General features: G+C 51.5%; 9 protein-coding genes and 1 non-coding gene across 10 annotated transcripts; 6 read left to right on the forward strand and 4 right to left on the reverse strand.

Moving 5' to 3' along the window:
* The first annotated feature begins 1,272 nt into the window (after window positions 1–1,272).
* NCU09677 (UPF0187 domain membrane protein) lies at window positions 1,273–4,654 on the forward strand. The gene is made up of 4 exons (XM_955674.3): window positions 1,273–2,536; window positions 2,612–2,759; window positions 2,829–3,039; window positions 3,095–4,654. The coding sequence occupies exons 1-4, from the start codon at window positions 2,219–2,221 to the stop codon at window positions 4,005–4,007; spliced, it is 1,590 nt and encodes a 529-aa protein (XP_960767.3). The 5' UTR covers window positions 1,273–2,218; the 3' UTR covers window positions 4,008–4,654.
* Window positions 4,329–6,573, reverse strand: NCU09676 (hypothetical protein). The gene is made up of 2 exons (XM_955673.2): window positions 5,746–6,573; window positions 4,329–5,672 (listed from the first exon to the last, which is right to left on the reverse strand). Exons 1-2 carry the CDS (start codon window positions 6,119–6,121, stop codon window positions 4,771–4,773), a joined length of 1,278 nt encoding a protein of 425 aa, XP_960766.1. The 5' UTR covers window positions 6,122–6,573; the 3' UTR covers window positions 4,329–4,770.
* Window positions 6,574–7,851: 1,278 nt separating this feature from the next.
* Window positions 7,852–9,070, forward strand: NCU09674 (O-methyltransferase family 3). Its single transcript, XM_955671.2, has one exon. It carries the CDS (start codon window positions 8,203–8,205, stop codon window positions 8,941–8,943), a length of 741 nt encoding a protein of 246 aa, XP_960764.1. The 5' UTR covers window positions 7,852–8,202; the 3' UTR covers window positions 8,944–9,070.
* Window positions 9,071–9,594: 524 nt separating this feature from the next.
* NCU09673 (AP-2 complex subunit mu-1) lies at window positions 9,595–12,068 on the forward strand. The gene is made up of 3 exons (XM_955670.2): window positions 9,595–10,043; window positions 10,135–11,104; window positions 11,200–12,068. Exons 1-3 carry the CDS (start codon window positions 9,707–9,709, stop codon window positions 11,204–11,206), a joined length of 1,314 nt encoding a protein of 437 aa, XP_960763.2. The 5' UTR covers window positions 9,595–9,706; the 3' UTR covers window positions 11,207–12,068.
* Window positions 12,069–12,311: 243 nt separating this feature from the next.
* NCU09672 (extracellular cell wall glucanase Crf1) lies at window positions 12,312–13,749 on the forward strand. The gene is made up of 2 exons (XM_955669.2): window positions 12,312–12,560; window positions 12,642–13,749. Exons 1-2 carry the CDS (start codon window positions 12,452–12,454, stop codon window positions 13,493–13,495), a joined length of 963 nt encoding a protein of 320 aa, XP_960762.1. The 5' UTR covers window positions 12,312–12,451; the 3' UTR covers window positions 13,496–13,749.
* Window positions 13,750–14,346: 597 nt separating this feature from the next.
* NCU09671 (hypothetical protein) lies at window positions 14,347–15,087 on the forward strand (the record flags this gene model as incomplete). The annotated part of the gene is made up of 1 exon (XM_955668.1): window positions 14,347–15,087. The coding sequence occupies one exon, from the start codon at window positions 14,347–14,349 to the stop codon at window positions 15,085–15,087; it is 741 nt and encodes a 246-aa protein (XP_960761.1).
* Window positions 15,088–15,294: 207 nt separating this feature from the next.
* NCU09670 (amidohydrolase) lies at window positions 15,295–16,948 on the reverse strand. The gene has a single exon (XM_011396466.1). It carries the CDS (start codon window positions 16,902–16,904, stop codon window positions 15,387–15,389), a length of 1,518 nt encoding a protein of 505 aa, XP_011394768.1. The 5' UTR covers window positions 16,905–16,948; the 3' UTR covers window positions 15,295–15,386.
* Window positions 16,949–17,168: 220 nt separating this feature from the next.
* Window positions 17,169–21,603, reverse strand: NCU16942 (hypothetical protein; the record flags this gene model as incomplete). The annotated part of the gene is made up of 4 exons (XM_011396513.1): window positions 17,169–18,019; window positions 18,086–19,821; window positions 19,881–21,414; window positions 21,466–21,603. The coding sequence occupies 4 exons, from the start codon at window positions 21,601–21,603 to the stop codon at window positions 17,285–17,287; spliced, it is 4,143 nt and encodes a 1,380-aa protein (XP_011394815.1). The 3' UTR covers window positions 17,169–17,284.
* Window positions 21,604–22,184: 581 nt separating this feature from the next.
* Window positions 22,185–24,065, reverse strand: NCU09669 (hypothetical protein). Its single transcript, XM_011396465.1, has 4 exons — window positions 23,530–24,065; window positions 23,166–23,459; window positions 22,398–23,039; window positions 22,185–22,322 (listed from the first exon to the last, which is right to left on the reverse strand). The coding sequence occupies exons 1-3, from the start codon at window positions 23,832–23,834 to the stop codon at window positions 22,421–22,423; spliced, it is 1,218 nt and encodes a 405-aa protein (XP_011394767.1). The 5' UTR covers window positions 23,835–24,065; the 3' UTR covers window positions 22,185–22,322; window positions 22,398–22,420.
* A 304-nt stretch (window positions 24,066–24,369) lies between these two features.
* Window positions 24,370–24,441, forward strand: NCU15084. Its single transcript has one exon. It is a non-coding gene; the product is annotated as a tRNA-Trp (tRNA).
* The last annotated feature ends 992 nt before the right edge of the window (window positions 24,442–25,433 follow it).

The raw sequence follows: 25,433 nt of genomic DNA on the forward strand, positions 1-25,433 counted from the left end.
CAATCGGGGGCGCTGTATTTCATAATGATGATGATAATGACAATGAGATGATGGCATTTGGAGAGAAAGCGCTCATCAACTATGCGTTCAGCCGAGAAGAAGATTTGGTGAAGCACCAATGGTGTTAATCCTCGCTGAAACCGTGCTCCAGCCGATGAGGTGATATCGGTTTGACAGATGTGTCTCTGTATCCTATCTTAACAAAACAGCGTATTGTGTGTTTCTTCTTCTCTCCACTCTTCATTCATTCACGCACGCACACGCAGTCGCATTGGATGACTGGTCGCACCGCATTGCCAAAGAAGAGGTAGCCGAGATGTGGTGAAACAAGGGGATGTGTGGTCGTGTAGGCTAGGTTTCGTGGTGGCGTCTGCCGCTTAAGCCCGCCAAGCTCGCAGTTCAGGGGGGTGATGTTCAAATCGGTTAGATTCACGGCGTCACTGTCTCACTAAGAGGGCGGGTAGGAAGCCTGTCCGTGGTTTCTAGAAGGGCGGGAGAAGATTAGGGCGGGTAGCATAGCCGATAGGTTGCAACGCGTTCCTCGCGGAGATGAGATGTTGAAGAGTTTTTCATGGTGACATAGTTATGGTCAGTTAACAGCGTTCAGACGACGACATTCAGCATTCAGGCTCGAACGCCAAGGGCCGAGACTGTTGACTAGAGAAACTCGGAAGATCAGCAGCATATTCAAACAAAAATAGTGCAGTGTAGGGACAGGCATAGATCCATGAAACCAGCAACTGATCCGAGCAAGCATGTAGCTTCCATACGGATGGAGAGCTGCGAATGGTTTCCAATCACATCTCTTCGATCTTTCGATGACTGTGTGCGGTGGAGTTTTGCTGAGCATCCAGACTCCGAAAGATCCACTGTCTTGAGGGCGAAGTGCAGCCCAAGCTTCTCGTGATGTTCCGTTTGGGGCTTGCTGCCCTGTGGGGGGGAGGTTGCCATGGGTTTCCACTTGGTCATGAAAATGGTATGGCGGCTGCTGGTCGGGTCCATGCCTTTGTGAATTTGGTTGCAAATTGGGAATACGGGGATTCCCACTTGGGGTTGTCGATGCCTGAAAGACTGAAGTTCTCAATTTGCGCACCCATGTTTTCCGTCACTGAAACAGCCAAGAAGGGTCGAGGGGCCCTTCAGGCTCCAAATCTCCGGATCCACTGAGTGGCCTGTGTGTCAGTCCCAGCAATGCGCGTATGGGTACAGCGCACGTGACTTGGTCAGGAACCGCTGCCAATGTTTGGTGGAGATCTGCCGGCAGCCCTGGCAGAGAGTGGGGTTTTTGTTTCACAGCCGACGACAGAACACGACGGGTTTCCTCTTTGACTTTCTTCAGTTTCTCTTTGCCAATTCACGCCAATGCGGATTCTGTGCTCACCTATCCCATCCACCCACCCTCTTTGTTGTGTACGTACCATCCCACGAAGCTGAGATGGAACGGCCGAATGCGACCATCAAAAGCACCGGTGCTACATATAACGGGATAGCACTACGGACAACACCGAGAAATCAGGAAGTCGGGAACCGGAGATGATGGACCAGTGTGGAGGACGATCTCCCATCCAGGTACACACTATGGACCAGGGCATGACAGCTTCAAACAGGGGCACGACAATGGGCGGACGACGTGGAGACTTGGAAGGGTCAAGGGCCCGGATGCCGGGATGCGGAAAGCAGAAATTGGAATTTCCATAAAAGCACTGGGAAAAGAAGGAGAGACGGGGCAAGAGAGTTCACATAAACAGTCGTCATCATCGACACAGACCTTAAACCTTTAAACGCCAACTCCCCCACACAAACATCCACATCCCCTTTTCCTCCTTTCGGTCTAGATTTTTCATCATACAAGTTTCATCATACACTTTTCTTTTTCACTTCCTTAGATTATCTCCTATTTCATCTTAATTGTCCTGACCCCATGCCATTCGTTTGATCTCAAGGGGCTCTCCTACTCGGTCTTTTCCCAAAGAATTTCCATATCATCCACCACCCGGTCCAACTCCCACGATAAGTACCATCTGCGGATTCCAGCAACAACATCTGGACGTACACTGGACAGGACCATTGTGTCGACGGCTATTTCACATTTCCCTATCTGGAGGATTCGAGTGAAATTGGTCACCACTTCCCCCGGATTCCGACATATATCCGTCTCGTCTCTTCCCTCCCGGTTCCTGTGGGTACCACCTCTCTTGGACTACTAGGTATTCCACACATGGCGACAATTCAGCCGCCTCGAAGCAGTCTCCCGGCTGGGGCTGAGCCTCCAGCACCCCCTTCAGCCAGACTAGACTCTTCCGACTCTCACACCATCACATCCACAATGGCCGGCGACGACGGTCAGATAGACCCTGCCCAGCGACTACCGGACCAACAACACTTCAATGGCAGCACCGAGAAGCCCCGGCTGCCACGGTTATCCATCGAGACCCTTCCTGAGCTGGACGCGATCCCCACGCTCATGTCGCCTCGTCACAACACCATGAACCCCTTCCGGCGGGTACACAACCCTCTAGAGATCGATGACTACTTTGTATGTCTCACCATATTCACCCCTCCCTTATTCACTTCTCGGAGCACTGCTAACATGATCCTTCCACGATCCCAGACTGGCCCCCGAGACACCCAGAAGCACTCAAAATGGCCTCTCTTCATGCAGATGCACGGCAGTATCCTGCCCAAGATGATGCTACCACTCCTCGGAGTCGGTGCCTGGACCACTATGCTCACTGTGATCAACTTCAAAGTGACAAACTGTGCGTTGCAACTGTCCCCTTTGCCTATCCTGTCTCGATCCCAAGCGGAAGCTAACATTCCGTCCCCAGTGGGTATCCACAACATCCTTCTGACGGTCCTCGGTTTTGTGGTTGGTATGGGTCTGTCTTTCCGCAGCTCTACTGCATACGAGCGCTATTCAGAGGGTCGCCGTTACTGGGCTTCGTTGCTTCTGGCGTGTCAGACTCTTGGTCGTGTCTACTGGGTGCATGCCAAAGAGCGGGAAGGCGAGCTAGGGAAGAAGGATGTTTTGGCCAAGCTGTAAGTCGTCAAAAGTATCTCCGATCCGCAAGTTTCATTGCTAACGTGTTCCCAGAACTGTGCTGAACCTCCTGGTCGCTTTCTCTGTGGCTCTCAAGCACCGCCTTCGCTTTGAGCCTTACACCTGCTACGATGACATCTCCCACCTCGTGGCTCACCTTGACACCTTTGCCCAGCGCGCCACCGAGGAGGAGCCGGATAAGACCCTCAAGTCCCTCCAACCACCCGGCTTCTTCAAGGCAGTTGGCGAGTACATTGGCGTTAGCTTCGCCGCCTCCAACCCGCGCAAGGTGATTAAGAAGGCATCTCGCCCGCTTGGCAACCTCCCCCTCGAAATCCTTTGTTACCTCGCCACCTACACGGACGAGCTGATCGCCAACGGTCAGCTGCCCGTGCCCATGCAGCAAACGCTTGCTTACAACAACATGGCAATCCTGAACGACGTCCTGGTGGGCACCGACCGTGTGCTGTCCACCCCGCTCCCCATCGCCTACGCCATCGCCATTGCGCAAATCACCTGGGTCTACATCCTCCTGCTTCCCTTCCAGCTGCTGCCCACGCTCAACTGGATCACGATTCCGGCCACCATCGCAGCGGCCTACATCATTCTGGGCCTGCTCATGATTGGCAGGGAGATTGAGAACCCGTTTGGTCGGGACGTCAACGACTTGCCGCTGGAATCGTACTGCGCGCAGGTTGCCGAGGATATGGACATCATTGCCTGCCAGAAGAAGAGGACGACGAATGCCGACTGGATTGAGAATATCGACAACAAGCCGCTGTGGCCGCTGTCGAACTCGGGCTGGCAGGTCTGGATGAACCGCGGAGAGGACATGATTCGCGAGGCGGTCCACCAGAAGCTGGAGAGCAACTTTGAGACGAGAAAGGAGTTGGACAAGTTGCAGAGCGAGATGAGCCTGATGGACAAGGTGAGGAGGATGAGCAAGGCGACGGGATGCAATGTATGACTTGATTTTGGCAGCGAGTTGTCTGAGTTGGTGGTGTTGTTGAGAAGGGAAGCGAGCGAGAGTGAATTTTTCAAATTGTCAAAAAGGGAAGCAAGCGGGTTGTTGTTATTATTGTTGGACTTTCGTTTTTGTTTCCTTTCTTTTGTCTTTTGTCATTTCTTGTTTTTTTCTTCGTTTCCGGCGTACATGACTTGGCCGGACTTGGTTTGGGATCTCTTTTTACATTCATGGGTAATGGATCGGTCTTCAAAATGGGGGCATGCAGTGCGGTCTTCCCACGGTTATCAAAAAAGGTTGGGATGGCTGCGGTGTCTTCAAAAGTTGGATGATCTGCTTTTTGGTTCACTTGATCCGATAGAGTCGGATGGCAACACATGGCATGCGTAGAATGATGGAGGAAACAAAGGCATGCAGACATCTATCTGTCTATGATACAGATTTCTTTTGATTTTTTTTCTTGTTCTTTTTCATTGGATACCACAGCTTGGAGAGATACCCCAGGCTTTAAAGTTTTTAGATACCTATTGAAGGGATAATTAAGCGGAGGAGATATGATTTGGTACAGATACAGAGAGACTCAACTCAAAATGCAAAAAAAAAAAAAAACCATCTACTCTCTCATCATTTATCATTCTATCGTATGTCCTGATAATTTCTGCCATGTGATATCATGCCTCATAAATTCGTAACGCTCGATGCAACCATAACAAAGTCGTGACAAGGAAAAACAAAACAAAACGTTAGCTCAGAGAAAAGAAACGTACTACCTCGTAACATCCCTCACATCCCCATCTTCCGCATACTCCCCAATCGAGTGTTTCTCCCCCACATGATCCACCAGACTTTCCTCCCTCTTACAAACCGTATCCCTCTCCCGATACTTTGAGCACAGATAACACGCAAACCCGCCCCCTCCCCGATGACACTTGACGAAAAACCTCGTCGTCAACAGATAACTCCTGTACTCCACATCTTCTTGACCCGTCCGCTCGTTGTGCGTCACGACTTCCTTATCGACCCTCCACGGTCCCCGCTGCACGACTTCGACGGGGTCGAACAAGTGCGCGTGGCAGTCGGGGCAGACGCCCGAGGAGGCCAGTGAGGAGTCCAGTGGTTGCCCGGATTGTTGCAGGTAGGTGGCGTATTGGCAGTAGATGGAGTTGTGGTAGGTCAGTTGCTTGGGGATTCCATTTGATGAGTGCAGGGAAGGGGAGCGCGAGTGGGAGTGAGACTGGGAGTGGGAGTGGGAGTGGTGCGAGTGGGCGACGGAGCCTCCAGTGCCGCGGGTGCCGCGGGCGCGAGTGTGGGTGGTGGTGGGGCGGTAGGAGGTGTCGTAGTCGCTGGTGTTGTAGTAGTCTCGGAGGGAAGGGGTCGAGGAGGTGCGCCGGACAGGAGCGATGGGGCGGCTTTGGCTTCGGTTGGAACGGTAGGATGGGGCTGGACCGGGTCCTGGAGCGGGAAGAGCCCGGTCTATGGGGGCGGATTGGAGAAGACGCTGGTACTGGTCGCGGAGAGCGCGCATGCTGCCTTCCCGGGCAAACTCTGAGGCGTTGTAGAGCTTGCGCATGTCTGGGGGCTCGCCGGTGTAGAGGGCTTCTTCAAGCATTTTGATGACGGTGCCTTGGAGGGTGATGATTTGGCCTTGAAGTTGGGTTTGGGCGAGCACTTGATGATGATGTCAGTACGACTGTATCTTCTTGCTGAAATTGAAGGTCATAAAGAAGATGTGAAAGCTTACAGTCACCCTGAGCAAACTGAGGCCCCATTCTCGAGTAAAGCTGATCATACTGCCCTTGAACCAACGGACCGCCACGCCGAAGGGAGTCTCTTAGATCTTCTTCGTCTCCCTCCCTTTGGTTTCTATTTCGAGAATTCTGGCGCTCCTCGACCTCGGACTTGCTCTTCACAGCCTCATCCAGTCGCTGTTCCAGCTCCTTGATCCTTCGGTTTTGGCCCCTGTCCATCTTGCGCTGTCTCCGTTGCCTTCTGGCTTCCCCAACCCGATCGAACAGGTTTACGCCGGTGGTGAAGGTGCCGGCAATGGTAGATATGAGGGTTGCGAGGATGAAGCTTTGCTTGATCCTCCTATCGTCGATTGCTCCTGCAGCCTCCATCTTGCTGAAGTTGTTGTGGTGGTGGTGTCGGTTGTTTGAGGTTGGGTGACGGTTTGGGAAAGAATGCGCTCGTAGGTAGAGAGCTCACAAAGAGGTTATGAGATATTTAAGAGATATCGTCGTGGGTTGGGGTTCAACTTGAGGGATCTTCCTTTTGCGAGCTTGGGTACCAGTCAAGTAAGCTTCCTTGGCGCTCTTGAGACGTCTTGAGAGTCCCGAGAGGCTTTTAGAGTTGCCGTGACATGAAAGTCTCGCAAGATCTGCAGGTCGAGGCATCATAGTGAAGGTGAGGGAGGATATCGGCATGGGATCAAGCTTTAACAAAACTTAATTGGGTTTCTATCCAATAGTTCCTGTGTGCTGGCATGCACAGCTGCGTAATGGTGCCTTCGGGTTACTTACTCTATGGAGCTTTCTCACGAGACGTTTGGTGAGAAAACGGGTGTTCGTTCGACTTACAGCGATGTGAGCCAAGGAAAAGATGCCGTTCCTGAGCGCAAAGACAGCGGTGAGTGGTCCAGTGACGTCAGACCCGCCGGGGCTTCTTCGGCACTCCAATAGCGTACTATGACACTACATATCGACAACACCATCTAAATTCCAGTGATCCCCTTCCGCGTCTAAATCATCGTCGGTTGGGCTTGATTGAAATGAACCTTCATTTTCGGGCGATTGGAAGGATTTCTTTCTTTTGATATTCCCTGTAATCTTTAGGTACTGCCGAGAACCAATCGATCTTTCCGATTGTGTGCATAAAGGGTCCCGTCCTTCTTGCGCTGTCACTTGATGCCTTACAAAACACCGCTCTTTAAACGCTTTCCCGTATCCAGGTCCGCAAAGCGCTGCATCATTCGAAATGGTACCTACCTATATTTATTTCCTGCCGCGCTGTGGTGATCACCAGCGTTTGTCAATCACGGCCATCGGCATCTAATGACGCCCATCAAAATGTTAGTACCGGATCTTGTGGAGTCTGTTCGCCGGGCGGGGGTAAGCCTTGTTAATGAAGTCGGTTCCGGTTGTGATACGAGCAATAAATAAGATATCTTCACGATGGCTTCATCTGAGACAGAATACACAGTCCACAAGGCCTCCTAAGGCTTCTTGATTGATTAATAATGACATCTGATGGCACACACCGAACAAGACACCATCACCCCCCTCAACAATGACTCTCTCCCGCACTAACACTTACAACCCCGCGCCCCCGTTCCTATCACCGAATGTAACGCCCGAGCGAGCTCCAACTCCATTGTAACATTGGATTCCCTCCCCAGCAACCCACCCGTCATTGAGGGCAGCGTCGTCATTGTCAGCTTACGCAAGCCACGGTGTAGCACAGGCTCCAGAATGTGATGGCGTTAATGGAGATGCGATAAACACTCAAGAACCAGCTTGTAAAAAAGATGATCGAGTAGTTGTTTGCTCGTGATGGGAAAGGACTTGGGTTGGTCTCGGGCGGATATGCGCGTCGCTCACTGAAGGGTTTCGTAACGGCAGGCTTGAGTCGGGTGCCTCTCTAGAACCCCGACCTGCATTCTACAATTTTTGGTCTCTATCCCAGAGAGGCAGCAAACATGGACCTTCACGACCAGACACAAACTTCAAACGAGACAGAGCATCCGCTGGATATGAAACTCAACACCAGACGGACCAAAACGAGCACGACTATATATAGCCTCTTAGGTTGATAGACGTAGAAGTTATACTACTTTCACCTCCCTTGGGATCTCCAAATGCATGCATCCTCACGCCACTTAGGACTGAGTGAATTGCAGCATCTCCGACGTCGCCGAGCACAACCGAGCTGATTTGCATGTCGGCTGAAACTTTGACACATTCACGCATAACCACCATGAGCAGTCATCGTTCGGGGTAGATCACTTGACCACCTTCAGAAGAGCTTCGCTACAGGTAGGTATTTAGACCACCTTTTCCTTGCTAACTCTTTAAGTTTTCACTTACCCCGTTGCCAAATAGCACCTCTTCATCAAGCCCGCCCCCCCCCCCCCCCGCCGCCGAGACGCCCTTCACCACCACAATCACTTTTAGCACCACAAACACTACATCTCACTATCAAAATGTCTACCGGCAACTTCAAATTCGAAAACAAGGGCCACAACTGGGTCCAAAACGACGTTTGGACCGCCGTCGACGGCTACACCATGGGCCAGCTCCACCCCTCCAGCAAGCCCAACGCCTCAGCCCTCCAAAACGCCCTTGATGCCTCTAAAGCCGCCGGCCTGCCCGACATCTCGGCCTCTCCGGCTCAGAGCAAGTTCATGGCTCTCCAGTGCCGCGTCTTGGGCGTCACACACGCCCTCGAGGTCGGCACTTTGGGCGGCTACTCGGCCATCTGGCTCGCCAGCGAGAACCCGCAAATGAAGCTTACCACTGTGGAGTTTGACCCCCACCACGTTGAGGTGGCGCGCAAGAACATTGAGTACGCGGGTTTGTCGGACAGAATCGAGGTTATTCAGGGATCAGGATTGGAGGTGTTGAACCAGCTGAAGAAGGAGATCGAAGAGGGCAAGAGGCCCAAGTTCGGCTTCTTCTTTATCGATGCCGATAAGCCAAATAACCTCAACTACTTCAACTTGGCGGTGGAAATGGCGCTGCCCAAGGCCATGATTTGCGTGGACAACGTGGTGCGCGGAGGCAGGCTGATTGATCAGAGCTTGACGGAGCCCAGGGAGACGGCGGGCAGGATTCTGGTCGAGGGAGTGGCCAAGGACACGAGGGTTGAGTCGGTGGTCATGCAGACTGTGGGCGAGAAGAGCTACGATGGATGTCTTTGGGCCATCTTGAAGACAGATGCTTGAAATACCTACCTATAATTGGGAGTTGAAGTGTACGATGTTATGAGTCATGACAGTGGTGGGGGACTTATCAAGCACTCGATTAAATAGTATGCTGCAATGAAAAGGAACCGTTACATGTCGCCTTGAAAATTCCTGAAGCTCCAAATAATGAAGTGGTCGTAGGTGGGATGAAGCAGGATGTCGTGCTCCTCAGATGTCGTATTGCCCATCCTTTTTCCCCTTGGCGCAGAGTTGTAGACGTGCTCCTTGTTTATTGTTAGTGCCACGAAAAGGGGCTTCGTTGTCAAAGTACCTCGTTGCTTGGTGCAGAGCGCAGTGCGTGTGTCACTAACAATTTTCCATCAGGCCTCGCTGCTGTGTTTCCTAAACGCTTAGGGCAGGAGTAAGGTATGATGTACCTACCTTGCTCGGTTATTGCCTGCCGTAGGGTGCGACAGGACGGAGACTGGCACACAGCTCAGAGCGGCAGGCTCCTCTCCCCAGCAGGGCACCCATGTCGCGCGCCCCCGTAGCGTCCACCATCCCCTGAAGAGCCGCCGTTCAGGTGGCACTAGTCGGGGCGCTCAACACCTAGGTACAGCACACGCAGGTACCTAGTAATGGGGTGTAGAGAGAGGTAGACGCGGGTTGCTGTTCCTGACCGCCCGCCGCCTTTGACATTGAAACTTGCCCGCCCGTGTCTGCCGTCGCCGCCCGTCGCCAACTCGACTTGCAACTCTCAATCATTACCTTCCTTCTTCTCCCCCCGACGACACCCGTCACGATGCTGTCCGGGATCCTCATCTTCAACCAAAAGGGCGAGAACCTCATCTTCCGAGCCTTCCGCAATGACTGCCGCCCACGACTGGCGGACGTGTTCCGCATCCAGGTCATCAGCAACGCCCAGGTCCGATCCCCTATCTTGACCCTCGGCAGCACCACCTTCAGCCATGTCAAGCACGAGAACATCTACCTGGTCGCCATCACCCGTAGTAACGCCAATGCCGCCCTGGTCTTCGAGTTCCTCTACCGCTTGATCCAGCTGGGTCGCGGCTACTTTGGCAAGTTTGACGAGGAGGCCGTCAAGAACAACTTTGTCCTGGTCTACGAGCTCCTGGATGGTATGTCCCACCTACGGTAGCCCCCCTTTTTGGTGTTTCTAGATGGCGGCTTGCAACTAACCTCAACTCTATGTCCGCCGCGCCCTTACAGAAATCATCGACTTTGGTTATCCCCAAAACACCGAGACCGACACTCTCAAGATGTACATCACAACCGAAGGCGTCAAGTCGGAGCGCGCCGTCGAGGACTCCGCCAAGATCACCATGCAAGCTACTGGCGCTTTATCCTGGCGCAAGGCCGATGTCAAGTACCGCAAGAACGAAGCCTTTGTCGACGTAATCGAAGATGTCAACCTGCTCATGAGCGCAACCGGCTCCGTCCTGCGCGCCGACGTCAACGGCCAGATCATCATGCGCGCCTACCTCAGCGGCACGCCCGAGTGCAAGTTCGGTCTCAACGACCGCCTCCTACTCGACCAGGACGGACTCATGAGCCTGCCCAGCGGCAACAGGATGGGGAGCAAGGCGACCAAGGCCGCGGCCGGCAGCGTCACGCTCGAAGATTGCCAATTCCACCAGTGCGTCAAGCTGGGCAAGTTTGACAGTGACCGCATCATCAGCTTCATTCCGCCCGACGGCGAGTTCGAGCTGATGAGGTACCGCGCAACCGAGAACGTCAACCTGCCGTTCAAGGTGCACGCCATTGTCAACGAGGTGGGCAAGACAAAGGTGGAATACAGCATCGGTGTGCGCGCCAACTTTGGATCCAAGTTATTTGCGACCAACGTGGTCGTCAAGATTCCCACGCCGCTCAACACGGCCAGGATCACGGAGCGCTGTACCCAGGGCAAGGCCAAGTACGAGCCGTCCGAGAACGTGATTGTGTGGAAGATTGGTCGCTTTGCTGGACAGAGCGAGTTTGTGCTGAGCGCCGAGGCCGAGCTTACGAGCATGACAAACCAGAAGGCTTGGAGCAGGCCGCCACTCAGTATGAACTTTAGCTTGCTGATGTTTACCAGCTCTGGCTTGCTGGTTCGCTATCTTAAGGTGTTCGAAAAGAGCAACTACTCGAGTGTGAAGTGGGTGAGGTATATGACAAGGGCAGGAAGCTACGAGATTAGGTAGGTTGCCGTTCTTTTCGTTTTTTTGTTCTTCTTCTCCGATTTCTTTGCTGTCTCCTTTACCGGCGCAATGCATTTCGCTAATACTTTCACAGGTTCTAAATTATTGTATAATACGTAATGGCGTGCGCCACCGACTACACACCCTATCCGGTTAATGCACGGGCCATCCTACCACCTACGGCATATAATAGCACGGCGTCTGGGCGTTACTAGTTACACGAAGGGAAGCATCAGGCGATTGATACCAGAGTAATAAAATCAACTTATACAAGGAGATGTCCCAAAGGGGGAACAAGGGTCACAACAACGTTACGACGAGCACAAAACGACGAAAAGCTCTTCGCCAGTGTATGGGACAGGCACGATAATACGTGGCACGCGTGGCAGTGAGCTATAGGACATGGGGCCGTGCGATATGGAGAGCTAAACTTCAAGCGATAGGATATGTCGCCAATCAGCTTTGTATGAAACTACCAGACCATGGGTGCTGGTGAAGGGAATGGTCTGGAACAGCACCAGGGGAATGGCTTGTCCGATGATAGAAAGAGACACGGGAAAAATGTTTTGAACTCATCTCCTGTTGTCCTGTTAATACGATCGAGCATGGCTGAAACGGGAATGTGCTTACATAGTAACAGGTCCCTCGAGAGGCCTGATACCGGTGGCCTTGGACTGGAGTTGGCCGCCTACTTAGCACCCAGGACCTTGCGAACCAACGAACTTGAACTCCGGATTTTTCTGCGCTTTTTGGTCCATCGAGCCGTGGCTCATTCTTCGCAACTCTAGAGGCACCTAGGACCAAATCTATTCGCTTGGTTTTGCCTCTCTAGGCAACGGTTTAGAAAATAGTGATTCAGTCTTACGGACACGATACAGCCCTGCCAGCTTGTCAGTGTCAGTTAGTGTTCACCATCACCGTTTCTGACTCGATAATTGCCGTCGTTCCAGCTTCCACCGTGTGACGAAAGACAGGCTGTTGTTTTGCTCCGTCTCGATCTGAGCGCTTGCGTCTCGTCGATGTGTTATCGATCAAGTGCCAACGGATATACCAAGTATGACGACGCGGAAAGGACGAAGCGTACTTGATCCCGGAGTCACCATCACAACTACTAGGACCAGACAGGTAGGTAGAAAAGGTGAGGAATGCGGCCGTCTTTCCGCAGCGTCGACAGTCTGGTTTGGCATTCCCCAAATCTTGAACTGGACCGCGTTTATTGTGCGTCGTCGTCATTGCTGAGTGTCGTGAAAGATATCAACCCCATCCGCATCTTTCTCTCATCTTTTACTCTGGGTCTCGTTCCTCCCCTTGGCCTTTTTCCCAATATCCCCTCACTTAAGAAAACAATGGGCAACGATACGTTGAGCCTCCTGTTGCCGAGGCTGTTCTTGGTTCTTTCGGCATTGGTTGCGTTGGCTGCTGCACAATCAGGGACGGATTGTAACCCCATCAAGAGTAGGTTTAGGTGGACGTTTACATGAAATACTTTCAGAACTAGACCGCTGATGTATGAGAGGGTGCCATGTCATATCACAGCCTCTGGCTGCCCTCTGGATATAGGTCTCACCAACAATCCATATGGCGTCGATTTTACCAAAGGAACAATGGACCAGGCTTCCTGGACGTCCGTAGGCGCCGGCTCCGTTATCTACACCTCCCAGGGTGCCGTCCTCACTCTCTCCAAGAAGGGAGATGCACCCACCATCTCCACAAACTGGTATATCTTCTTTGGCCGCGTCGAGGTGCTCATGCGTGCAGCTCCGGGGACGGGTATCATCAGCAGCGTGGTGCTTGGGAGCGATGACGGAGACGAGATTGACTGGGAATTGATCGGCGGCAACAACGACGAAGTGCAAACCAACTATTTTGGCAAGGGGAACGTGACCTTGTATAACCGCGGCGGGAATTCAGCAGTGCACGATGTGCAAGGAACGAGACACAACTATACGATCGACTGGCAAATTGGTCAGTTGACGTGGTACGTGGATGGAAAGACGGTTCGCACGCTCAAGGAAGAGGATGCGGTCGGAGGGCTGAACTATCCGCAGACGCCCATGAAGCTGAGAATAGGCTCGTGGGCTGGAGGTGACCCGGATAATGCGCCGGGGACAATTGCATGGGCGGGGGGTGTGACGGACTACACCAAGGGGCCGTTCACGATGTATGTTGAGAGGGTGTCGGTGACGAATCGGTATCCGGCGGCGAGCTATTCGTATGGCGACATGTCGGGAAACTGGGATAGTATTGTTCTGAAGAAGGATGACGCTGCTGATGGGAATCAGAGCAAAGAGGGCATCGTCAAGAAAGATGGGTCGAGGGGGGTTGCGTCTGCCACCAACTCCACCTCGTCGTCGTCGTCGTCGTCGTCGTCGTCGTCGTCGTCGTCATAAAGCCAGAGCAGCCCTCCCCTATACTACCTATCGTCTGCCACTATGGGAAGAGGAAATGGCTACGTCAGACGTCTGTTCAAGGTCAGGGGCGAATTGGTGTTCTTGCCTTTCATTCTTTATTTTGTCCTCTGAACTGTGATAGACAAGTCCCGGGTCAGACTATACGAAAGAGGATCAAACACGGAAGCAACCTCTTTGGCCGGTCTACAGTACTGTACCTACCTAGTGCCAACACGGTTTTGTTCACTCCTTCCATTCTAACCCGCGTCATCGGCTGTGGGTGGCACGGACCGGCGTCGGCCTCTTTACTCTTCACTTCACTTGTTGTTTTGTTTGTCGCTTTTGGGTTCTTTCCCCCACGCCAAGGCACTCGACCTTCACTTCGTTCCATCCCCGCCGCCTACTTACCATCCTTTCCTCGCTCCTCTTACATCCCCCACCCGCCTTCCTCTTCTCACGCAACCACAAGTGCACGCGCAACGTCAGAAGGCCACCTCAGCATCACGAGCTCGCCTGTACAAGGCGCATCACGGGACGTAGCGAGGTGAATAGATTCCATTTATCTCGAGTCCTTCTGGTGGTTATCAATTTTGCTAACGCGCGCGCGGCAGACTTCTTACTACACCCTCGCACCATTGTAAGGCCCAGATCGATCATAGGAGGCTTGGGGACGACCTGTAGTCCAGCGACTATTGACGGCCAGAACACTTTTCACCATCTCACAATCCCACCATCTCCCCTTCACCTACTTGTCACAATAAACACGCCTTCTCTTCTGCCTCTGTGCCGGTCAAGCGACTAGCATTACAAATCACCAGGAGTCAGACAGGGAACCTAACCCCACGGCCAACATGTCCAGCATGACGATCGATTTCACAAAGGGATTTATCGCGCTCGTCTGCGTGGTCCTTTACGTCCTCGCCTACCTGGCTCGTCTTGTTGACAACTTCAAAAAGGGTCTTGTCTGCCAAACCCCGAACCTGCCTCTGCCCCCTTTTCTCAAGGGCTCCGAGGATCTCGAGCTCTGGGACGCGTTTCTTCTCAGCTATCTCAACTTCTACGGCCTTTCAGTTCATCTCAAGGACAACGTCCGCGAGCCTCTCCTCGGACCCGCCCACGACGACTGGAAGAAGCAGAGAGCCAGAGTCAACTACATCCTGCTTAGCACCCTCACTGACCCGGATGTGATCGTCACTCTGAAGCTGTACAACTGGAACATCAGGGAGGAGGACCCCAAGGTCACGTATAATCTTGCCAAGCGCGTCTTCACCCACGGCACTGGCAATAACAACTGCGGAAAACTCTTTAGCGACTTCGTTGCTCTCAGGAGGGACCAGTGTGGCTCCATGGGTGAGTACCTTCAGCGTCTCCAGTCTCTCAGGGACCAGCTCCATGAAGAGAGCTGGAAGTTCGACCCCGAGTTTGGACTCACCACGGTCCTTGACGCTTGTGGCATGAAGGAGAACTACCCGGACTTGCATGCAAAGTTACTCGAGGAATGGACCCAGAACCGCCTCACTTGGGAGGATCTTATGAAGGATCTGAGGACGATCAACTTCCAGGAGCGCACCAAAAAGCGGTCGCTTGTTTGAGAGCTTCTTTCAAAACATTTGCACGTTATCGTCAAGACTTCACATCTTTCCCAGTCGGCAAGATATCACGAGATGTTTTGAAAGTCAATGACTGTAGCCATGTTATTACCAAAGGGTATGATCTGCTCTCCATCATGAACTTGTCGCAGATAATGAAGGACTATATGTCACATCGCAGAAACTACGTCTTCTGCCGATGTTCTCCAGTCATGGCTTACAAACATCGTTGTGGGATCTCTAGCTAGTTCTAGGGTAAATGCAATGACTCCCTTTATTTCTTTACATCTTGTCCATTGTTTTCACTCAATTAACTCCTCTCCGTGTGTTGCATCCATGGGAAGCTTTCTCCAACGGCTCACACATACTCGTCCGTCCTTAATTACTGCCAACACGTGTTTCTTTGGTTCATCCAGCATCGCCACGTCATTGAATGGGTTGACGTTGAGAATAAGCATATCGGCAGCATATCCTGGTTTGAGTTGGCCCAGAAACGACTCCTGTCCTAGCATCTTTGCCGCATTCACAGTAGCTGACTGCAAAACCTGCTTGCTCTTTAGGATGACCGACCGGATGCCAAACTCCTTTGACTGCTCTCTCGTCAAAGGTCCTAAAAGATCAGAGCCATAACACATGTTGACTCCTGCCTTTTCCGCAATTGTGAGCGACTTCAGCCCCTGCCGCAATACCTCTTCGTTTTTTCGCTGATTCTCTGGTGGTAGGAAGCCGGCATACTCATCTGATGCCATCGCATCATATGTCACTAGCGTTGGTGTTAACCATATTCCCCTCTCGGCCATGTACCGTGCCGTCGCTTCGTCAATAAGATTTCCATGTTCGATACCCTTGACACCATTGTCAACAGCATGGCGAATTGCTTTGGGCGTGTACGCATGAGCTGTCACGTAGGTTCCATAGCTCTCTGCCACATCGCAGATGGCCCGGACCTCAGCAGCCGTGAATTGCGTGTTGGTCAACCGATCCGTGGGGGAGGCAACGCCGCCTCCTACCATAATCTTGATGAAGTCCGCTCCTGTTCTCAACTGCTCTCGCGCCGCACGAATGCACTCCGGTACTCCATCACAGACCACAGCCAGTTGACCCGCTGAGCCCCCGCAGCAGCCTTCTCCTCCTCCTCCTCCTCCTCCTCCTCCTCCTCGGTTCTTGTGGTCGTGCGCGCCGCGGAGGTCACCATGGCCACCTGTCTGAGACAGAGCCCGATTACAGATGAAGAGCCGTGGCCCGGGAAAAACACCCTCTTCGATGGCCTCCTTCAAAGCAAGCGTGGCACCGCCTGTGTCACGAACGGTGGTAAATCCCCTGCTAAGCATCTGGGAGCAGACGAAGGGTTGACGAAGAAGCGAAATGGCGGGATCAGAGATAGCGGCGGTGGATGAAAGACTGAGTTCCCCTGGTACGGCACTGACGTGGACATGGCAGTCAATAAGCCCAGGGCACAGAAATTTGCCTTCAAGGTCAACTTCGATTACCGATCCCAAGTCATCTTCGCCTCGTTGATGATGAGCGAGGCTGGTAATTCTGGGATCGTTTTTCTCGATGAGCTTGATCACGCCATCTGCGATCTTGATGTTTACGTTGGAGATAATGGTTCCTTGAGCGGTATCAACGAGGTTCGCTCTTTTAAAGAGATAGGTCCTTCGTGGCGGTGGTTTCCATGGTTTGATGACGATTTCCGGGATCCCTCCAAAGGCTGAGGTCCACGTTGCTTCAGATTGACTCATCATGACAGGTATGGAAATTGCTGTCTGCCCAACAGTCGAAGAGTGATGGCGATGGAATGGTGATGACGGGATTTTCATACTCGGGCTTGACAAGAGCGTCTCAATGAGATCTTGTTCTTTGCAACTTCGAGGCTTGGAATAGGTACAGGCAAGGGCAAGAAGCGGGGTTGTAGCCGCGGTACGAGAGAGTCCCTGCATAGGCACATCTATCTGCATGAGATAGTGTTGCTGAGAGGGGTCAAGAACCAATCATGGCAGAAACTGGGCCTGAGGCCTGTGGAGTACAGAAGGATGCATTCTCGCGATGAGATATGGTGGCGACAATCACGATGCATCAGACTTCACAAGGTGACCTGACTTCACCCTACCTATTTATCTCTCTGGAGAAGCATGCCCAAAACGCTCACCAATGGATTCCGTACAACGCAAATCTAACTCTCCTGACCTGATGGGCTGGCTCATATTCCGATGCCGCACCCATTTGTAACTCCCTTCGGCATCTCCTTACGACAGCCCTCATCTATATCAATGGCAGAGTCACCCGCATCACTGCCGCGATCCATATACAGAACATGTTCACCATGTTCCTCTCTGCTGGTCGACTTCTCCTGAGGCTTCGAGGGATATGGGTGGATTGGCTCTCCGAACGAACCTCCCATACGACTTGGTCCGCCAGGAAGCTCGTAGAAGGGGGGGAAATTATCCGGCACCAGCCGTGGCTGGAGAAGAGGCAATTTCTCGCCACCATACGTCGACTCCCCGTAGCCGTTGAATCTGACCTTCCAGGTAGTTGGGAAGGGAATCATCTCGTCCCACTCAGGGGTCATGTACGTGTCCGTTGCAGGGCATTGCAGTCTGTCGAGGTGGTACGTCTCCTTCAGCTTGTCGGCCATCGTCAAGTCGTCGGCTTCGTCGGCCTCTGCAATCTTGGCCCTTACTTGGGTCTTGATATGTTTGATACGTTGTGGTGCCATGAAGTTAGTATAAGTCGCGTATGACGAGTCGAGTCCGATTTTCTTCAAATGGCCTTGGGTGTCGTTGCCTCGTCTGAGGTCCTTGAGCTGGGCTAGGACTTTGATCATGGCGGTCAGACTGTTTTCAGCGAGGTTTTTGGGGTGGTATTCAGTGAACCTCTCGGTGAAGCTGGTGTGGTAGGTTGGCACATCGTCCTTATACTCCTGATCACCGGGGTTCTAACGAGAAGAGGTTTGATTATTAGTATAACGGTTGTCCTGGGTTTTCGTGGTTAGGGGACTCACAATGTCACAAATGATTAGCTGATCTTTCTCCACGGTCAACACAGGCTCACTCCCCTTCACTACGCAAGTTATGCGCGCCTTGCGTAGGATGGGTAGCTTCATGCTCTCCCGTTGCGCTTTCAAGACGATCTTCTTGATATCGTCAAAGGTATTGGTCGACACATCCGGAAGAAACTCGGCACACGCGAGACGTTGGACATCACGCCAGTTGCAACTCTTATTTTCTGTAACTCCTGATGAAGGATTTGGTTCCTTGGCTGCCAGCGTGTATAGTCCGTTGATGAACGAATCCAGAACCGAAGTGAAGGCAAGAACCGAGGTATACGAGCTGTCGAGAGCAAGGAGCAACAAAATCGCCGCCACTCTACCAGTGTCGCCCTTCTGTTGTTGCAAGAGCTGTTGAGAAACTTCCAAACCGAGCTCGCTCATTGGGTTGTTGTTGTCGCCGGCTGCAGATCTCCAGAGCCATGATCCAACACTCTGGAGCGCCCGTGTGAGACGGAACTTCTTCACTTCGGCAACGTTCCCCTCGTTGAGTGTCAGGTCGAAGAGGAAGCTCATTGAGTCTTTGAACATCTTGCGCCGTTTTGGAAGCTTGGTCTCGTCGGCGTTGTACGAAAAGTAGAGATGGCAGTTGGTGATATGCTGGTAAATCTCGTTCTCTGAGTACTTCGCATGCAGGTTCTTCTCCGACTTTACGAGATGTCCGAATCCAAGAAAGTCAGCAACATACCGAGTGACAACGGGGACGGCAAAGTCTCTAGTGACATCGAGCTGATAGATCGGATCGACTTCCGAATTTCTTTGTCCCGGTTTCATCACGACAGATTCACGCCTGATGATATCTCTCATGAGGTCGGTGAAGTATGTCATCAAGTCGTCGGTATCAGTATCAATCTCTTTCCGGTGTTCGCCATGTGACTTTCTACCATCGGCCGTGTCTTCTTGTTCGCGCACAGCCAGAACCTCGGCGACCTTGGCGGGGAGAATCTCGGGCTCCAGACGGACTGGATGAACAATGTTGTCTGTATCGTTGAGGACTTCCATGATTTGACGAGGATCAGTGAGAATTTTGGGCTGGACAGGCTTGCGAGGATTTGAGGCTGAAGTGTCGAACGTCTGCGTGACCGTTGCTGGTCCGGACCAGTTCCGTTCAGACTTCTCCACAGTAGGTTTGATGGCAAAGTCTTTGTCGTAGCCCTGCGCCGTTGCGTACTCGGCATTCTTCTGGGCTGTGTAGAAGGGATGGAAGAAGCGGACCGACGTGCTGGGGAACCACTCCGGGAACGATCGTTGCAGAAGTCGATGGAATACAGAGCTCTTGAGCACATCGTTATCTGGGGTTACCTCCTTCATACCCCAGGAGGTGAGCGAGTTCGTGTTCCAATCAAGGGTGTAAAACCGATCCGACCGCACGAGAGTGATAGCATCGGAGAAGATGGCGGCCCATAACGCCGAATCAACGTCACTTGGCCCTGGATCTGCACTTTGGCTCGCGTCCGACTCGCAAAAGACACCAGGATAAAACTCGATCTTGTCTGGGTGCTCATAAAGGTCCCGAAGTGCATTCTGAACCTCAACACAGCCTGAGACACTCTCAAACGTTGTGTGACGCTTCATCCCGAAAAACTCACGGAAGTCGTTCAGCGTTCCAACTCCCCACTTGCGCGCCTGGAGGATACCCATGACCTCGACGGCTTTCAGAGATCGAGGTACGTTCCTGGGGCCGAAATTCGCTATTCCAGCCCATGTTAGCATTAATCTAGCAAACAGAATTGACGGTTTGTGCACTTACAGATTGGCTCGTCCATCACCTTGGTGAGGTGTTCTACCATTTGCTCATCATTGAAGAGCTTGGTGATGGGGTCACGCTTGAAGGCCATCTTCTTCCTGGCTTCGTCTTCGTCCTTGTTTTTGAGTCCAAACTCAATATCACAAGGTTTGACGGGAGGATCATTCTTTCTCCGCTCCCGCGCCTGGCCCATCTCCATGAGGAACTCCTGTAATCCCATTTCCTTTGGGTTCCAGTCCGACCTGGAATGCTTCTCAAAGTACTCCTCCAGATAGTTCTCAAGGTATTCCTCGTCGCCCCGCGAGATGGCGCAGTGGAACCGATAGAGCAGGTTGAACTCAACCGTTACCTGGTTGCCCAGGCCCCGCGATACCTCCTTGGCCTCCGATTGATTCACTCTCGGATCAAGGGTGAAGTTCGTGTCGTACTGGTGGAAGCCCATCAATGCCCTGAGGTAGTCGTGAACGGAGACCTGGATGTAAAGGCCGCATGTGATTAGTCGAGCGGTGTGGAAAAGGTCGTCGTCCAGCTTCTTCCAGGCTGCGTCGTAGCTGTCCTTGAAGGCTTGGACTTGCTTTTCGTCTGGCTGGACCTTATTGATGAAGACATCGAGGGCATTCTCCGCATCTTGGTACTCCTTGGTGCGAATCCGACCGTTGCTCTCAAATACCTTGTTGGCATCTATGAATCTCTTCAGGATTTCCTGGTTGTCGATGTTCTCCAACAGCCTATCTTTGTCAAAGTATTTCGCTGCTGCGATGAACTTGGCCTCCCGGTATTCTCTGGGGACTGAAAAGCGGCCGTTTTCGTTGATGCGCCGAAGTTGTGTTGCTGCGTAGTTGTGGTACCGGTTGTACATGACCAGCATAATACAGACTCCCGGCGGTTGACGAAGCAGTCGGTCCTCTGCAAAGGTGTCTGGCTTGAGCAAACCAAGGCCATACGTTTCGTCACGAACCTTGCGCTGCATCTCCTCTGTGAAGCCGTACAGTGGCGACAGATCGAGGTATGACGACGTATCAGAAATGTTCTTGTCGTTGTCATTGGTGCGGAAGAGATCGTGGATGATGATGGTGGCATGGTATATGAGCATGCTGGACAAGCCTGATTGACTTGGACGGCCATTTTCCTCTCTTGCCATTAATTGGTCGAAAAGGTCTCCTGGATCTGGCAAGGCTCCGAGGGGATGAGTCTTCGCAGGTACGGTTTTGGCGTAAGGAGCTCCGGCTTGGCCGAGGTGTGGGTTGATGGCGCTGTTGAACTTGCCATCGGCGGTCCGGTACTTAAAAGCATCGCCCAAGTAACTCAAGGGTGGGTGCAGCATGCGGTCGTACTTGATCTTGACCTGCTTTTCGATGATATCGGCCCTGGCTACACTGTTGTTCGACACGGCTGCCAGCAACGATGCACCAGCTTTGATGTCGAGGCGACGTTCTTTGAGATAGTTGACCAAGACTGCCACAATGCTGGGTACGTTCTTGAGCTCCAGGATGCTCTTTAGGTCGTCCAAAAGCCCGACCTTAGAAACAACTTTATTCTGCAGCGAATTAGTTTCCAGGCCACAAAGGCTGGTGTACCCTGAACTCACCCCAATGAGTGTATCGCCGTGAAACCCGGCCAAATACTTTTGCGTGCTCAATGCCTCGTTCAAACTCTCCAGTCGAGCACTGTCAGAGTCTTGGATGGCATGCCCCCACAGAGGACGTTGCACATCGGACGAAGACATGATGCTCTTGGTGTGCAAGATCCAGTTGGAATACAAGCGACTTTGGGCGGCCGGAGTGAAGCTGAGAGCAAGAAACGACAGGTTCGTGAAAGTCTCCCTGTTCAGCTACATCAGAGACTAACCGAGTGGAGGATGAGCCAAGGTTTTAAAGGCTGCAAGTCCGTCCTGATCAGGCTGAGGAGTTGTTTGTTGACTTTTAAAATACCTAGCGTCGCAGATACGACATGACATCGAAAGCCCCGTCCCACGAAGGCCACCCAGAAGTACATCTACAACATATTCATCGTTAAAGGTATGCTTGTACCCTTATCGTATCAGGCTATCAACACCCTTTTCGGATATTCAAGTCTGCATTTCCGTGGCGCCAACAATCTCATGGCTACCTAATTATCCATTGGCTTGGTGTGCAGGACAGTTCCGGTCTCAATTTTCGATAACTCGCGAACAAGCCAATTAACTGAACAATGTAACACTCCTGCATTCAATGCAGGTCGCCGATACTCTGCACAGCCCACAGTGTTGTTGTGTAAGCATTGAGGAAATTGGGTTAGCAGCGCGTACCCTGTACCTGCTTGATCTTTCTCGGACTTGGTTGGAATAATAGGCTGCAGGTAAGGGGCGCAAATTGACGACAAGCTGAAGTTGACAAGGCCGTCGAGGCCGGCCGTAGGTGGCGACAGCTTGACTCTTCATGCGCCACGAAATTCAGGTATGTACGCCTAATCACTTGTCAATTACACGCGATTCTGAGTGTGAATGAGTACAATAGATAATATTTTGTGTAAATGCCTTACCGAATGCCAGGAGACGTCCTTGATCAACTCCTTTCAGTGCTATGGAGCCACGGGATGGTCCCGGATGGCCTGTTGTTCTCCTCGAGAAACCCCAAGACCTGTGCGTTCACGTTGGCCGGTGCGAGAAACGCTCGATAGATCCATTTAAGTCCTCCAGTCCGTGGCAGAATATGGCGGTCTGTAAACCAGTCATACCAATGGTTCCAGGCCTCTGTCCGAGTGAACATTTCTGATGCTTTTACAGCTTGCTGGACCACCGGGTCTCTGTCTCTTTGGTATAAGCCAAAAGCGGCTTCGATCTTGCCTTGACTGATTGGCGCATCGAGATCGGTTTCGTCTTCCATCAGTGTCCAGAGCTTATTGGTGAGCACAACCACGTCTTGCACTCCCGTGTTCCACCCTTGGCCCGTGTTATAAGTCTGCTTGTTAACAGCATCTCCGACCAGGACAATGCGGCCATGGTGAAAGTGGTGAATCAGACCTTTATGGAGGTCAGTCAGATAGCAAGATGTTTGCGCTTGGTAAAGGTCGTTGAGTCTAAGCGTGGATGTGCAATGGGCATGGCCAAGTTCTTCCATGAAGCTCTTCATGTCCTGCTCGGTGTACCGTCGTCGTTCCCGCGTTGGCTCGGGCAGTTTCTGGCTAAACATGAACCATGTCTTCTCGGAGCCGGCGAGCAGGAGCGACGAAATTCCGCTCCCATGCATATGCTACTCATCGCCGGGTTTGATTCCTGGTGGCGGGCTGACTGTGTGGCCAAACACGCACCGGTACGTCGCGACAAACGGCTTCTCCTCGTTCAGGGCGGCCTTTGACGACTCTTGTAGTGCGATACGACGCATGCAGTCGCGCACTTTGCTGTGGGCTCCGTCCGCCCCGACCACAATGCTGCCTCTCTCTACGCTTCCGTCGGTACACCAGACCACGACCCCATCCTCAGTCATCTCGATAGTTGTCACGTCTTTTCTGGGAAAAAGATGCTGTCTGATCTCATCAGGAAGAGCACCATACAGCAGCTGCATCAACTCGGGTCGATGCACCATAACCCATCCTGTTCCATGGCTACATCATCACTCGATGTTAGCTGTATCTGCCCAGGAGAATTTCAGGCTGAACGCTTCCGGTGCCTTACAATTCAGAGCACCAACCAAGTGTGTCAAGAGTCGAAAATGGGCGCCCGTCACTCGTCACCACCGTCCCGGGGCGCATGTGCGTTCCACTTGCCTCCACCGCCTCAAGAAGCCCGAGCTGAGCCAAGAGCCTCAAAGTGTTCGCCATGATGGCGATTCCGGCACCTCCTGCTTCGAATACAGCAAGGGCATTTCTACGTTCGAGCAGTACGAAATTGATGCCAGCTCGATAGAAGGTATGCGCTGCCATCAGTCCAACTGGACCACCGCCAATAATGATGGCACGGAGGCGATTTGAGGGTGTCATTGCAGGATTGTCAAGCGGGCGAAAGTTATGAATGTGAGATCTAACAGCATATACTGCACGAAATGGGTTGGGCGGCTTTATACTCGACAGGATGTTTGATATCGATCGACCAGGTGACCAGGTTGACCCGATCTGGGTCGCCGGCCATGCTTCACAAGCGTGCGAGTCTGGGCGCCAGATCCGATGTGCCTTGAGAAGTTCATATCAGTTGCGTTGGATTGAAGAGGCTGTACGACGCTGACTGCAGAATCATAGTTGCAGCACAGCAGGCACATGCCATACTTCTCATAATGTAGAGGTATTGTAAGAAGGGGTGTGTCCTATTCGCGCAGTCGGGGCCGCTGTCGGTACAAGCCTACCATTATCTTTCGATTTCTAGCATTCTATAGTCCTTCGTTTGTGATTATAGATTATATTGCGTGGATAGTTCCCGACATTATCAATGGACGACAAGATAAGGACAACTGGCAACAAGTCGTACGTCAAACACTTATTAGCCTTATAAAGACACAAAGAACCAAATGTTTTCATCTTCGGCCTCATGGCGCAACGGTAGCGCGTTCGACTCCAGATCGAAAGGTTATCCGTTCAAATCGGGTTGGGGTCAACTAATTTAAATTTTATTTTTATTCTTTACTAATCAAACGCTTAATATTCTAAGGAGTTAACTTGCCGACACCTACTAAGAATTTATAAGTACGTACTTGGTAAATATAGTAACTAATATATAAATTATATAAATTATAATATTTTATATATAACAATTAGAATTTTTAATATATTTAAATAGATTTATATAGTAATCCCCTACAAATTTTTATTTCTAGTAAGTAACCTAATATAATAGTACTAATTTAATAACATTTTAGTAGTATAAAATTTTTTAAAATAATTTGTATTATAGTATATTATATTTTAAATGAGAACCTTTATTCGCGCGGAGAACAAACTCCATTCGCATAGGGATCTACCTTTTTAGCTATATAAAACCTTAACCCTCTCAACCCCCAATATTTCAAATGTATTCTTTTATAGATTTTACTTAGTAAATTTAAGTATTATATCCTTTTATACTATATTAAGCCTAGACTCTAGACTATAATTAGTATATTTATTAAATTAAATTAATAATATACTTTATAATATACTTTATAAGGAGGAACCCTAGGTGCACCCACCCATTTCCCTACGCACACCCACCTACCCCAATTGACGGCTGATATGTAAAATATGTAATTTTAGCTGTAAAAATCGGAATTTGTAATGTCTGAAGGAAGCCTAATATAGGAAACGCTCTAAAAATAAATCTAATGATCCTTTTATAGTATTGAAGAGTTGTATTATATTGTAGTCTACTCAAATACTGACGTCTGATAATTTAGAGAGCTTGTTAGAGGAGCCGGTTAATAATATTTCGACTGCCTCTATTATGGGGCTAGCGCCTAGGATCAAAGACTCGGCTTTACTAAGTCTACTAAGCCGGGTGGGCCGTATCGATAAGGATGCGAGCCTCCTGATTAGTCGGGTCCGCATGTTTGCTTAGCCCGTGCGCCCAACTATAAAACCTTCTTTCAACTGCACCCTTCTGGTGCAGTCTTC

The sequence above is a fragment of the Neurospora crassa genome, linkage group V, assembly GCF_000182925.2.
Source record: "Neurospora crassa OR74A linkage group V, whole genome shotgun sequence".
In the NCBI taxonomy this organism is placed as follows: domain Eukaryota; kingdom Fungi; phylum Ascomycota; class Sordariomycetes; order Sordariales; family Sordariaceae; genus Neurospora; species Neurospora crassa.

Excerpts from the sequence above, each read along its gene's own strand:
- NCU09677 (XM_955674.3), top strand. The coding sequence starts at position 2,219 with ATGGCGACAATTCAGCCGCCTCGAAGCAGTCTCCCGGCTGGGGCTGAG. Across the intron at positions 2,760-2,828 it reads CAACTTCAAAGTGACAAACT|TGGGTATCCACAACATCCTT; the intron begins GTGCGTTGCAAC and ends TTCCGTCCCCAG. Across the intron at positions 3,040-3,094 it reads AAGGATGTTTTGGCCAAGCT|AACTGTGCTGAACCTCCTGG; the intron begins GTAAGTCGTCAA and ends ACGTGTTCCCAG.
- NCU09676 (XM_955673.2), bottom strand. The coding sequence starts at position 6,121 with ATGGAGGCTGCAGGAGCAATCGACGATAGGAGGATCAAGCAAAGCTTC. Across the intron at positions 5,673-5,745 it reads TCAGTTTGCTCAGGGTGACT|TGCTCGCCCAAACCCAACTT; the intron begins GTAAGCTTTCAC and ends ATCATCATCAAG.
- NCU09674 (XM_955671.2), top strand. The coding sequence starts at position 8,203 with ATGTCTACCGGCAACTTCAAATTCGAAAACAAGGGCCACAACTGGGTC.
- NCU09673 (XM_955670.2), top strand. The coding sequence starts at position 9,707 with ATGCTGTCCGGGATCCTCATCTTCAACCAAAAGGGCGAGAACCTCATC. Across the intron at positions 10,044-10,134 it reads GGTCTACGAGCTCCTGGATG|AAATCATCGACTTTGGTTAT; the intron begins GTATGTCCCACC and ends GCGCCCTTACAG.
- NCU09672 (XM_955669.2), top strand. The coding sequence starts at position 12,452 with ATGGGCAACGATACGTTGAGCCTCCTGTTGCCGAGGCTGTTCTTGGTT. Across the intron at positions 12,561-12,641 it reads GGATTGTAACCCCATCAAGA|CCTCTGGCTGCCCTCTGGAT; the intron begins GTAGGTTTAGGT and ends GTCATATCACAG.
- NCU09670 (XM_011396466.1), bottom strand. The coding sequence starts at position 16,904 with ATGAAAATCCCGTCATCACCATTCCATCGCCATCACTCTTCGACTGTT.
- NCU09669 (XM_011396465.1), bottom strand. The coding sequence starts at position 23,834 with ATGACACCCTCAAATCGCCTCCGTGCCATCATTATTGGCGGTGGTCCA. Across the intron at positions 23,460-23,529 it reads CTTGGTTGGTGCTCTGAATT|CCATGGAACAGGATGGGTTA; the intron begins GTAAGGCACCGG and ends GTGATGATGTAG. Across the intron at positions 23,040-23,165 it reads CCGTTTGTCGCGACGTACCG|CCAGAAACTGCCCGAGCCAA; the intron begins GTGCGTGTTTGG and ends GTTCATGTTTAG.